This window comes from Saccostrea cucullata, unplaced genomic scaffold (assembly GCF_032062105.1).
Source record: "Saccostrea cucullata isolate Sc308-1 unplaced genomic scaffold, CSIRO_AGI_Scuc_v1 ctg7212, whole genome shotgun sequence".
Taxonomy (NCBI): domain Eukaryota; kingdom Metazoa; phylum Mollusca; class Bivalvia; order Ostreida; family Ostreidae; genus Saccostrea; species Saccostrea cuccullata.
In genome coordinates this window covers 2,977-16,477 of record NW_026927831.1, presented here as the reverse complement: position 1 = coordinate 16,477, position 13,501 = coordinate 2,977, and the positions used below count along the sequence as shown (strand labels likewise).

Genomic DNA, 13,501 nt, shown 5'->3' with positions numbered 1-13,501 from the left:
TTTTACAACATCAATGATAACAGGTAATATTTTTTATCAGCAAGAACAGGACTATATCCGTAATTATCAAAAGTCCTTTTCCGTCCATTAGCTCAACAACGTCAAGTGATGACGTCTCTATATGTGTGAAAAAATAAGAGGGACAATCATGTAATTATCAAACATTTCAGCATTCAGTGTTCTGTGAAATTACTAATTTTCTTGAGGGTTAAATTCCACGAATTTATAACAACCATGAAAGGTAAAATTTAAAATGTAATACTACTGTACATCTTTCAAACCATGAAATAAAATTCCCTTGAACCAATATTTTCCTCTCAAACTCGAAAACTTTACTTATTAATAACCACTCGGAAATATGTGATTCTACAGTATATAAATACCATCATTCAAATTAACATTTGCCAAGAGATCATGAACCATATGTTCTTTCAAGAACATATATCCTAAAATTGAAAATTCAGTCAGAATTGATGTTGCAAAAATTAGAATTTTATCATTTATATCCCAATTTTGAATTGTCTGAAGTAACATTTCACCTTTACAATATAACTTCGTTGAGGGGGAAAACACATTTTTTTTTGTACTCATGATCTTATAATTTAAAACAGATTGATGTTTTGTTTTATAATTCCACAAAATATATAGAATTTTTCCTTCACTTCATTATAACTGACTGGAGTAAATATATCTGAAATGAAGCTATTTGAAGGATTGGTATTAATATCACACATAAAAAAAGATATCTGGAGTAACATTATTAACAAAGAAATATATTCAGGCCTGTCATCTTCAGGTTCTAGTATTAAGATTACGGTGTTTGACCCATTTAAAACTTTACATGTAAAAGAAATAATATTTATGTCTTCTAATGCTTATAGGCAAGATCACCGCAGCTTGTTTTTGCTAATTTTGTAAAAGTCAAATAAAACACTTTCATGTTGATGAATAATGTCATTTATTAAAATGACGATATAAATGTAAACAATTTAACAAACAAGAAGGGGGATCAGATTCACAAGCTTTGCTTATCAGTTACGTAAAATATGATAATGTCTGATCCCCCAAAAATGACTAGAAAAAAGTATCTGTAAGACAAGACAATCAAAACATCATATTAAAAAGTTAGCAAATAGATGGCACATCAAAACAAAATAGGCAAACATCACAAGAAAAAGTTGGCAAAAAGATGGTACATCAAAGACACAATCAAAACTGCAGAAGAAAAAGCTTGCAAAAAGATCGTAATCAAAACCAAATACATAGAAGCAGTAAAACAATTGAGGAAAAACTATAATATAATAATATAAATTTTACCAGACATTAATGAACATATTAAGGGATATGAATGCTGGGGTGGAGGTGGTCTTCAAAATAGACGTGCTTCATGTTAGCGGTGGTGAGCGCGCGAGTGTGAATGACTCGCTGAGCTAACCACGTGACCTTACACATTCTATTACAATTAATCCCTCAGGCAAGGCATGGATCTGAGAATTATCACAATTTACCAACGTAAATGTTTCCGGAAACCTCCAAACAAATTATCGCATTAAATACATAAATACAATTATTATTCTAATAATTGTTGTTTTATGTCTTCTAATGCTGATAGGCAAGATCACCGCAGCTTGTTTTTGCTAATTTTGTAAAAGTCGAATAAAACACTTTCATGTTGATGAATAATGTCATTTATTAAAATGACGATATAAATGTGAACAATTTAACAAACAAGAAGGGGGATCAGATTCACAAGCTTTGCATATCAGTTACGTAAAATATGATAATGTCTGATCCCCCAAATATGACTAGAAAAAAGTATCTGTAAGACAAGACAATCAAAACATCATATGACAAGGTTAGCAAATCAAAACAAAATAGGCCACAAGATGTGATATGCAAGTCACATCCATGTAAGATGTGACATGCAAATCACATCCGTGCCATCCAAGGTGAGCTTGCACACATCAAATCTATATGAAGGCAGTTAATCACTGGCCTCTCCACACATTTCAACTTAAAGTAATGAAATGAAAAATAAAAATCTACCTTTCATTAATTATTCCGTTACCAGTTATCACGAAAATGTAGTTATATGTCATATAATGAAGGAAATACCTGTATTAATATAATATCCGAGCAATGTTAATAAATAACGATATTGAGTAATACATGTAAGTATGGAAGAAAACTAATTTCAGAGTAACTGACAAATCGAAAAATATTGTTTATTGAGCCAGCAAGTAACGAAGTCAGATGAGGAGTATTTAGATATCCAACAGCAGTTATTCACTGACCTGTCAATGTGGGAATGAACATGTTCCTTACGGTATTTTTAATTGTAAGAGTAGAACAAAACAGCAGTTAAATCACTGACCTGTATTTACACTACATCCTTAGTGAGTATCAAAATATTTATCGTGAGTATAACAAAACAGCAGTTAAATCACTGACCTGCATTTAAATTACATCCTAATATCTAACTAATTTTCACGAGTAGTACAAAACAGCAGTTAAATCACTGACCTGTGTTTAAATACATCCTAGTATCTAACTATTTATCATGAATAGAAAGGAACTGTTGTCCTTCAAAATCCTAATAGATATTTCTGAACAGTTTGTCTGTGTCTCATGAGTAGCTTACCATATACACATTTGCAAAAGATCCAGACTTACAGATTTCCCTGCTTTGTAAAATTATTATAATATGCTAGCGGCCGGGGGCTATCTATCGAGAGCATGCATATTTCCAGATCTGTCCCTGATAATGACAATGTGAAACATATCTTAATGAATTATCTAAATGATGTTTAGCACTTTTTTAATTTAGTAGTTTCAATAATTATCAGGATTAATGGTTGATATCTATTATGTCAACAAACTTAAATTTTGACAAATTCTACCTAGTGATGAGTGAGAATGCTTTTAGTTTAAGAAGTATTTTATTCATAATATACAAAGTGTACAATATGAATATGGATTGAACAGCAGGCCAAGAGCCTATATTAGTTCTCTCCATTTGAGATCAAGGTACAATTAAATGACTGTACATACTTTAAGTTCCACAATACATGGATAATAAATTGATATTGAGAGAATTATGAAAAATACATGATTGAAGAAGAATCATGTTGAGAGTGCTCATGCGTAGAACACTCGGTCAGATATCATTCTACTTACTACAACCTTGAATTATTTAACTTTATATATGTGAGTGTTTATTTTATTTATTTATTTATTTATTTTTTGTAAACCATTAAGAGTATCTTCCAAATTGTAATTTTTTAAAGATTTGTATCAGAAATTCAACAAATATAAACAACCCCAAAATATTTGCCTAACAGCCCTTTCTCTTGGAACTGTCTGACCCAAAAGGTTGTATCCATCAATTCCATGAAGTATGCCCTTTTCATGGAGCAATCTACCATACTTCTATTCCAGAAAGTATAAAGAAGTTGTACACGGTGAAGGCTAAATTATTATGTTCCTAAGCGTTTTGAATTGAATGTAAAATTCCTAGATTATACTAAGTTCACCATGTAATATTGTGTCAATTGAAAAGTCGGTTCTAAAGTTCAGAATTTATTGTAAGTCCAAAAATCTAAATTTCACAAACATAATTTGGAACAAAATTCGTAGATAGACTACAAAACTGAATAACACAAGAATGTTTCTAGATTGCCTTCCTTACAAACTCACAAATCTGTTCTTTGACAAATCTGCCTACTTTCATACTGACCGGCCAATTAAAATTAAGGATAGAAAATGTCATGAACATAGGGAATCCGTAAGACATTAATTTACCACACTAAAATTAGGTAAAGCTAAGCATAGCAAATTCAAAGAACGCAATCCTAGGATGTAACCATAAATTTGACAACAAGATTGAGTTAATAACATTGCTATCGTCAGACAGGAAAGAGATGTCAAGAATGAAATACTGCCACCATGTGCAAAAATGCCTTTCCTAAATATCAAAAGAAAACGATTATCTTTCAACTACAGATGTCAAACAAGACCGAAAATTAATAGAGTTTTTATGTAAAAATATGTTGGAGAAAATTTTACATGGGGTTAATTAATGCAAATTAATATTTAAAGATAAAGACCGCAGAAACGTACAATGTACAACATGAGCTAGTAACTCCAAACAATGTCCTACATTATGCTGTCTATTAGAAACTTTTTAAAATAATTTATTATTATTATTATTATTATTATTATTATTATTATTATTATTGTATTCTAGCCTGACAATGCTTAATTTCCGAAAAGGGACGTAAATTGAAAATCCTTTCATTTAATGTACTGACCGTGCATGGGTTCTGTACTAAATTATAAAAATAAATTAAACCTATATTTACCAGCTATATAGGGAACTTATTTGAAATTTTATGGAGGGGGGGTCTTCCTATATTATTTACTCGCTGACTCGCCTGTAAATGTTTTATTTGAAACCAAATTGAATGATCTAGCTGGTATGGATGCTTTGTGAACCAACGGTAGTGGATATCCGTGTTACCCGGCTGATTTGGGGCACACCTGTAGCAGCACTGCAGCAGTTTAGCAAGCAAACACATGGATCTTATACCGGCTGATCGCATGAAAGTTGTTGTTAATTTCAAATTGTATCTGGAATAACACTAGTGGACGGGCTGGTTTAGGACATTATCCACCGGTGGCGCGGATCTTATGCAATTTGTTAGATAAAACCGCTCGCTAAGTCAATATTTGTTAAACAGTTCAAACCTGTGCCATTAACATTAGATTCATGGCATCCGGCACAATTCTGCTAGGCTTTCTGGGCTATTAACAGTTATAGCTACGCTTCCTCTACACTCGGGCTGCTAGGATGTAGCAAATATGCACACTGGCAAATTCATCAAAAGGCATCTGCAACTTAAACATGAAAATTATATTAATACTTTATAAGTCTAAGGTGTCATTTAAAGAAAGGACGCCAAAAACCAACAACTGAGTTGTAAACAAAGTGATACATCATGTACATTATCATGCTCATAGAAAAACTAAATGTAACAACCTTGAACAGAAAAAGTAAACTTTTTACGGTAGACTAACCTTGATAGCAATATATATTGTCTTACAGTCATACTGATAATAATCGATTAATTCTCTGCTGAGAGGATTCGCTTTGACGAAATTCTACATGTTCTAGGATTCTAATTTCATCGAACGAATATTAAAGAAATGTCCATAATCAGAATAAATCTATTAACTCCATTACAAAAGATAAAAATGTCACATGTATAGGAGATACCACTATTTGTAACACGTACTTTGTAGCAACTAAGAACTATTGTGATACTTTACTTGAAATTGACTGCAATGAACATGAAATGAAGTTGCCATTATGTTTTAAAACAAAACAGTGAAAATATGGATAACTTCGACCCATATGCGTACATATAAACTCCGCACAAAACATGAAGATCAAGCGTACGGGTAACTCTAAACTAAATGAAATCCTGCTACATTAGACACAAATGTCATAATGTGCAAACAAATACATGTAGATAACTACCTCTTATTGGTACATATGTAAAATCTACAAGTATACTAGGAACAAACTCCTTTAACATAGGTATGCCAATGCACAACGAATTTAAGCCATTGATCTTGGTAAGTTTCATTTCTTCGACCACAATTAACTGAAAAAATCTCCAAATCAAAAATTCTAACACGACATAAACTTTTATTGGTACAAAGAAACCCTTAGCCTTGTACTTATCTTATACATGTGGATAGGTACAAATAAATAATGAACCCTAGACTCCCACACAATAAGAACATATCTGCGGCCTACTCTGTACTATTGCTAATCACCTTGGGTAGGCACATTTAAACTTTTTACCCAAAACTCCCACACAATAAGTACATGTATGCGGCCTACTCTGTTCTATTGTTAAACACCGTGGGTAGGCACAGATAAACTTTGTACCCAAAACTCCCACACAATAAGTTCATATATACGGCCTACTCTGTACTATTGCTAAACACCGTGGGTAGGCACAGATAAACTTTGTACCCAAAACATCCACACAATAAGTACATGTATGCGGCCTACTCTGTACTATTGCTAAACACCGTGGGTAGTCACAGATAAACATGTACCAAAAACTCCTACACAATAAGTACTTATATTCGGCCTACTCTGTACTATTGCTAAACACCGTGGATAGGCACAGATAAACATGTACCAAAAACTCCCACACAATAAGTACTTATATTCGGCCTACTCTGTACTATTGCTAAACACAGTGGGTAGGCACAGATAAACATGTACCAAAAACTCCCACACAATAAGTACTTATATTCGGCCTACTCTGTACTATTGCTAAACACCGTGGGTAGGCACAGATAAACATGTACCAAAAACTCCCACACAATAAGTACTTATATTTGGCCTACTCTGTACTATTGCCAAACAACGTGGGTAGGTTCATATATAAATTTATACCCCTACACGTCCACACGATAAGTACATTAGGCCGAAATTATTTCGATTCAATAATAAACAAACCTGTGAGCTAAACAAAAAACTCTGTACCATAGCTCCATTTTATCAAGATTATAAATTTAGGAAACTGATTCATATGGTATAACCGTGTCTAAATGAATAATTTCTACATAAGACCGAAACCACTGTCATTAGAAGAACCGAACAAATGTACAAATTCTATAATTTCCACAGAAACACGAGCTAACAAAAACTTGCTGTGTAATTTTTAATAATTCAAAAATATTAAATGGCTTGACTTTGAAATTCAATCCTTGCTTTTAATCAACAGAATTTGCTGACAAGCTTTATCTATATGATCTTTCCTATTCATAGACTTCTCAAAGCATACGCAACACGTTGTGCAATAAAATGATTAAGAATACGATACTGGCCTTATTATTAAGACGACTGAATTATCTGCATTCCTATACATCGAAACCACGTCCGCACTGGCTGGTCGTGCAAGGGGGTGCAGCACAGATGTACACCAACTGGACTTGATAGCTCAGGTTCATCCTGAAACCTCTGTGGCTCCAAAAGTGAAACCCTGACAAAGACCGTCATGATCTCCAGCTGCGTATTTGTTTTCCATCAACGCCATCCTGCAGATACTGCCTATGATGAATATTATCACAACTTCTCGCCAAACAAATCTGTGTCTCCATTGATATAAATGTGTTCAGTTTTAGTCGTTTAGTTTAACAAACAACAAAAATCAGAAATCACGCGCATTATGTGGGTATATGTGGATCTCTGTCCTTTTGTTAACGAACGAATGCCAGTTCAAAACACAACACAAAGTTAATCAAGTCCAATCATCAGAAAAAATATACTCCACATGACTCCACATGGGCATTGCAAAATCTGCACATGTGAATAACCCGCGCACGTCTATCACAAATTGTGGGCAACACCCTCGGTTAAGAAAACAAAAAATAATCTCAAACAGCACAAATCTTGCAAATTGTGACAATAATCAACAAATGTTGGAATAAGAAAGCACTTCTCTTGGCTGACTATAACGATCACAAAGAATTGTAATTTCTTCAAAATAGACGTGCTTCATGTTAGCGGTGGTGAGCGCGCGAGTGTGAATGACTCGCTAAGCTAACCACGTGACCTTACACATTCTATTACAATTAATCCCTCAGGCAAGGCGTGGATCTGAGAATTATCACAATTTACCAACGTAAATATTTCCGGAAACCTCCAAACAAATTATCGCATTAAATACATAAATACAATTATTATTCTAATAATTGTTGTTATACGAGAAAGCATTAAAAAGATGATGGTGGGTCAGATTTTAACATTGATATGTTTTACATCTTGACTGGATTGGAAAGGTAAACACCATTTAATTGACTCAAGTTTTATTTCATATAGTTTATGGATGAAATAAATTAGCACACATAGCACACATAGATAAATGGTCGCTCAGGTGAACAAAATGACTTTGTAAAAATCACTTATAAATCTAAGATAAAGGTGACAGTATAGGATTGATAATTTGTTGTCTATTGAATATCAGATTCTTATCACTCATCTGATTATGCTTATATTATAATTTGATATTTTTTTTTGTTTTTATGTTCCCTGTTAGTAGTACTAGTAATTGAGTGTAACACGAAAAGTTACATGAATAGTGAACTCAGTATTTATATATGAAAGAAAAAAAAAGAATTTAAAAAAAAAAAACATCAAGTTATCTGCCTTTTCCATTTTATTTTGCATCATCAAAGTACCAATATCTGCACTTATTGGAAATATTTGTGTAACCTTTGTGAAATTAATAAAGTTTCCTATAACAAATATGGATAGCACTTAACCTTAGTTAAGAATAACAAATAATTTGTACTAGTGTTTAAAAAATTAAAAGAGTCGGAAAAGTGATCATATGCAGGGATTAAGTAGGGCTTTCCTGTGTAAATAATTACATTGCCGTTAAAAGCAATAAAAAGAATCAAATACATTAATAAAGGGTGTAATTTTTGTCAAAATTATTTCTACTCAATACTGTGAATATCAACCAACCCCCTTTTATTTCTTTTTTAAAGAGAAAAGTAATACCTACTAGTTAAGTTATGAGTTCAGGATAGTAAGATTTCTTTCACACTTTTAACAACTCTCTTACATTTGCATGTGTATACCTTATAACAATTCAGGAGTAACTACAAATGGACCTAGATCTACAAGTACCCTACTACTGGGAGCATATCCACCGTGCAAACTAAGCGCCCTAGGTCTTTATAATTTTCTGTCAGAAGTTTATTTAAACTTAAAATTCTACAAATTATCACATATGTTTTCAAAGATGCAGATAGCAACGATTTTATGTTTTGTACATTATCTTTTTTTCTTTCGACGTGCTAACATTAGCACTGCAAGATCATCAATATTTATCAGTTTGGATACAACGAAGTCATACAGTTTAACATATATGAAAATCAGTTCAATATCTCAATACTTGTACAATATTAGGCATTCTGACTGCAGAGACAGGAGAACACTAGAAAGATAGCCAGACAAAAAAAGAAACAAAGAGATGGACAGAAAAAAACAAGTTTCCCACCCTTGAATTTCCCTTGATCTGAACAGTCTCTCTGTGTTCATACACATCTATATAATTTAAAATGTCCTTGAAAAATAGGCAAACGTAAACCTTAATGTTTGTAGGCCTGTCATAAAATTTAACATTTAAATATATCTGTTAAGCTGGAAAAACCATGACAAAGTTTTTTTTTCTTTTTTTAACTATCGACCGTAAAAGCATTCATAAATAGTTTACAATGAGTCGGATTTCAACATTGAAACCATTTACATCTTGACTATTACCCTGAGAACAGACAAAACGCCACTTAAAATAACGATTTATTTTTATTTTTAAACAATGGCATTATATTTCATACAATAGATTAAAACATGGCACAAAGTACCAATCCACTGATTAACAGCATTTCATTTCGATCCGTGTTTGCTCTGCTCCTGTTTTGTATTGTTTTACTGACATTTGATCTTGTATACCGTTCGTTATTTCCATACGTTTCACTCCAGATAGACAGAAATGGTAAATCAAGCATATAAAAAATAAAACATCATTTATACTTTGAATTTTTTTCATGGGGAATACTTTTTTATATTTAGATTTAAAAGACAACCATAAAAAAGCACAATGTGTACTATCATTTATGAATTAATTCACTTACTAATCAAGAAACATATTTATTAATGTTACGCAAACACGTGTTTGTGTTTGTTTATTCTTGTCATCTATTGGCTGTTAGAATTGTCACCTAGTCAGGTGACATTAATATTCATAGCACGGGCTATTAGTGACCGTGAAAGAAATTCTGTATAGGGAAAGCCATTCGAAGGCTCTATTTCGTGCTGTCAACACGTTTTCCTCATTCATCATATTCAGTCGATTATGGGCGATTCTGGAGACGAAATTTTGCTAGAGACTAATGATAATAAGAAAGTTACAAAGGAAACTACTGGCAGTAATCCTCCGTTGGATATTTCGGACGTGGTGAAGCTTGTTACAGGAGTTTTGCAGTCACAATTTCAAAACCTTTCAGGTCAGCTTAAAGCAGAACAGTCGGAGTCTATTGCTAAGAAACTTAAAGAAAACTCTACTCTTAAGATTAAATCTGAAGGGAATCGCGCTCAGTACGATTTTAATGCTGATATTCTTGAGGGTCTAGAAAAACTAGAGATAAGAGCTTTCGAAAATAAAGACAGTGAATCAGTGTCAATAATAGGCGAATTGCGGAAAAAACTGAAAACGCGCCAGAAATACATTCGTATTGCCGATTCATCTCCTGCAGGGTGGAAGACAGTAAACGAGTATCAGTCCAGAGAAATTGCCCACAACACCGACGATGAGAAGAAAATTAGAAGCGCTGAAAACCGAGCCCTTAGGCATCAAAGGCAAACCCAGAACAAGCGTTTCCACCCGTATGGCTCCTACAGAGCTTCTACAGCGTCAGCAGCGGCAGGCTCGGCAGCCCAGCTTACTTCTGGTTCTTCCTCTACTCCTACATCTCAGCCATATACATGTACATATCAGCAGCAGCCCTTTCGTGGCAAACTCACAAGGCGTCAACCACAGCCCAGCGACGTATGCTTCAACTGTTTTTCCACTGGACACTGGAAAACCAACTGCCCCAAAAACAAGTCACAAACTCACAAGGCGTCAACCACAGCCCAGCGACGTATGCTTCAACTGTTTTTCCACTGGACACTGGAAAAGCAACTGCCCCCAAAAAAAGTCACAAACTCACAAGGCGTCAACCACAGCCCAGCGACGTATGCTTCAACTGTTTTCCACTGGACACTGGAAAAGCAACTGCCCCAAAAACAAGTCACAAAGTCAATGATAAGTATACAGGTTATACAAGCTATTCTACTCTTGCTGGCCAGGTGAAATGCCTTCAGAAAAATAATTCAAAACAAATGTCATTGATAAAGTACAATTTGAAAAGAAATATTAGTAAATGGAGAGAAATTGGCACAAACCCTTTTATTTTGAAAGTTATTGAATCTGGATATGAAATTCCTTTCGTTTCAAATCCTCCTTCTATGTGTTTTCAAAATAACAAGTCTGCTATTAACAATTCTGAATTTGTTACCTCAGAGATTTCAGATTTGATGGAAAACAAACGTATTTTAGAAGTTCCTTTTCAGCCATTTGTGTGCAGTCCACTGAGTGTCGCCGAAAACAAAAACAAAAAGAGGTTGATCCTTGATCTCAGTAGGCTAAATAAATATGTCAAGTATGATAAAATAAAATTTGAAGACTGGAAGACGGCATTAGATTATTTTGAAAAGGGTTTTTACTGTATTAAATTCGATCTGAAATCAGGATATCATCACATAGATATAGCTGAGAATTATCAGACTTATTTAGGATTCCAGTGGGAAAACAAGTATTATTGCTATACGGTTCTCCCTTTTGGTCTATCGTCAGCACCATTCATTTTTACTAAATGCTTAAGACCCATCGTGAAATACTTGAGAAAAAATGGCATTTTTATTGTATTATATTTAGATGATGGTTTGGCGTTCGCTTCTACTGAGGACCAATGTCTTTTAGATTCTCAATTTATTCAGAAAACGTTGTCAGAAGTTGGTCTGGTGGTCAATGTTGAGAAATCACATTTTATACCAACACAAGTCATTGAATGGTTAGGTTTAACATGGAATTCAAATCTATTCTCTATTTCAGTTCCGGACAGACGAATCGGTGATGCTATCTGTTGTCTACAGAAAACTATCATTCATTTTCCCGATGTAACAGCGAGGGAACTTGCAAGAGTAGTGGGGAAGATCATTTCTATGACTCCAGTAATGGGTAACATTTGCAATATTATGACAAGGTTTTCTTCTATGGAAATTGCTTTGAAAGAATCATGGGATTCTAACCTATTTTTCAAGCATAAAGATCAAGTGTTTGAAGAACTAAAATTTTGGGTAGAATGTATGCGTTGTGACAGTACAAGATTTTTACATTCTGTTAAAAGAAAAAACGTAATAATTTATTCAGATGCAAGTAATTCAGCATCAAGTGCATATACAGTTGAAGTTAATTCTAAGGTGTTCCATTTGATGTAGAAAGAACATGAGAAAAATATGAGTTTTACATGGAGAGAGTTGAAGGCCATAGAATTGGCGTTGGCTTCTTTTAAGAAAGAACTACAAAATATGACAGTAAAGTGGTTTACAGATAATCAAAGTTGTGCGAATGGTACACTCTGGTAGCATGAAACATCACTTACAAGTTTTAGCATATAATATTTTCAAAATGTGTGTCAAAAATAAAATTTCCCTTGATGTTCAATGGGTTCCAAGATCAGAAAATGAAAAGGCAGATTTTTTCAGTAAAATTATTGATCACGATGATTGGGAAGTTACTAATGAATTTTTTGAATTTATTAGTTCTATGTTTGGTCCTTTCTCTGTAGATAGATTCGCAAACTTTAACAATCGTAAACTTGCTAGATACAACTCAAAATTTTGGAATCCTGAATCAGAGGCTGTAGATTGTTTTACACAGAATTGGGTGGGCGAAAACAACTGGCTAGTTCCTCCCATTCATTTGATAGTTTCTAGTATAAAACATTTATTAAATTGCAAAGCGTATGGTATTTTGATTGTACCTAACTGGCCCTCAGCTGTTTTTTGGCCAATGTTATTTGATTTAGAATTATCTTATAAGGCGTATGTTAAAGATGTGTTATTGTTTAAAGATACAAGTGAGATAATCAGTCAAGGTCAGAACAAGAACTGTATATTTGGTTCTATATATTTTGGCTCTGAAATACTTGTGATATGTTTAGACGCTACAAATTTGTAGTTTGTGATGGTGTATTGCAGATGGTGTAGGCCCTGGTACACTTTAAACAAAGATTTTTGCCGAGCTGGGCAAATGTATAGATGATGTATTGCAGATGACAAGTGGTCCTGGTACATCAGAGAGGGTGTATTGCAGATGATGAAGGTCCTGATACACCATATAATATGTTAAAGTTGGAAGATGCTAATTTTTTGCTTTAATAAATACATATTTCAGATATATTTAAAGTGGGCAGATGGACGGGAATTAATTGTGGATTACAGGATCATCGTCTAGCGGAACTTGCTTCTGAACTACCTAGATATTGTGTAACATCTAAGGCCGAAAATACAGCAGAAGAGTACAGGTACGCTTTTAATACGCTTTGTAAGTGGTGTAGCAGCTTTAACCCTGGGATTCAATCACTTCCTGCTTCGGAAAACAACGTTGCACTATATATTATCCATTTAGCAAAACAATGTTAATCGTCTGGCACAATACATTCAGCTATACATGCCATCAGTTGGGCACATAGCCTAGCAGGTTATATAGATCCTTGTGACTCAGCTTTGGTAAAAACTGTTAAGGAAGGGGCAGTTAGAGAGACATCAAAACCAGTGATTAAAAAATAGCCTATAACGCCTGAACAC

General features: G+C 33.8%; 1 protein-coding gene across 1 annotated transcript; it reads left to right on the top strand.

Annotated features, from left to right (window-relative positions):
- Positions 1-9,944: 9,944 nt before the first annotated feature.
- Positions 9,945-13,218, top strand: LOC134275628 (uncharacterized; the record flags this gene model as incomplete). The annotated part of the gene is made up of 5 exons (XM_062757897.1): positions 9,945-10,257; positions 10,376-10,693; positions 10,863-10,907; positions 11,745-11,870; positions 13,089-13,218. Coding segments are annotated over exons 1-5 (932 nt in total), but the record flags the coding sequence as incomplete, so codon positions are not given.
- Positions 13,219-13,501: the final 283 nt, after the last annotated feature.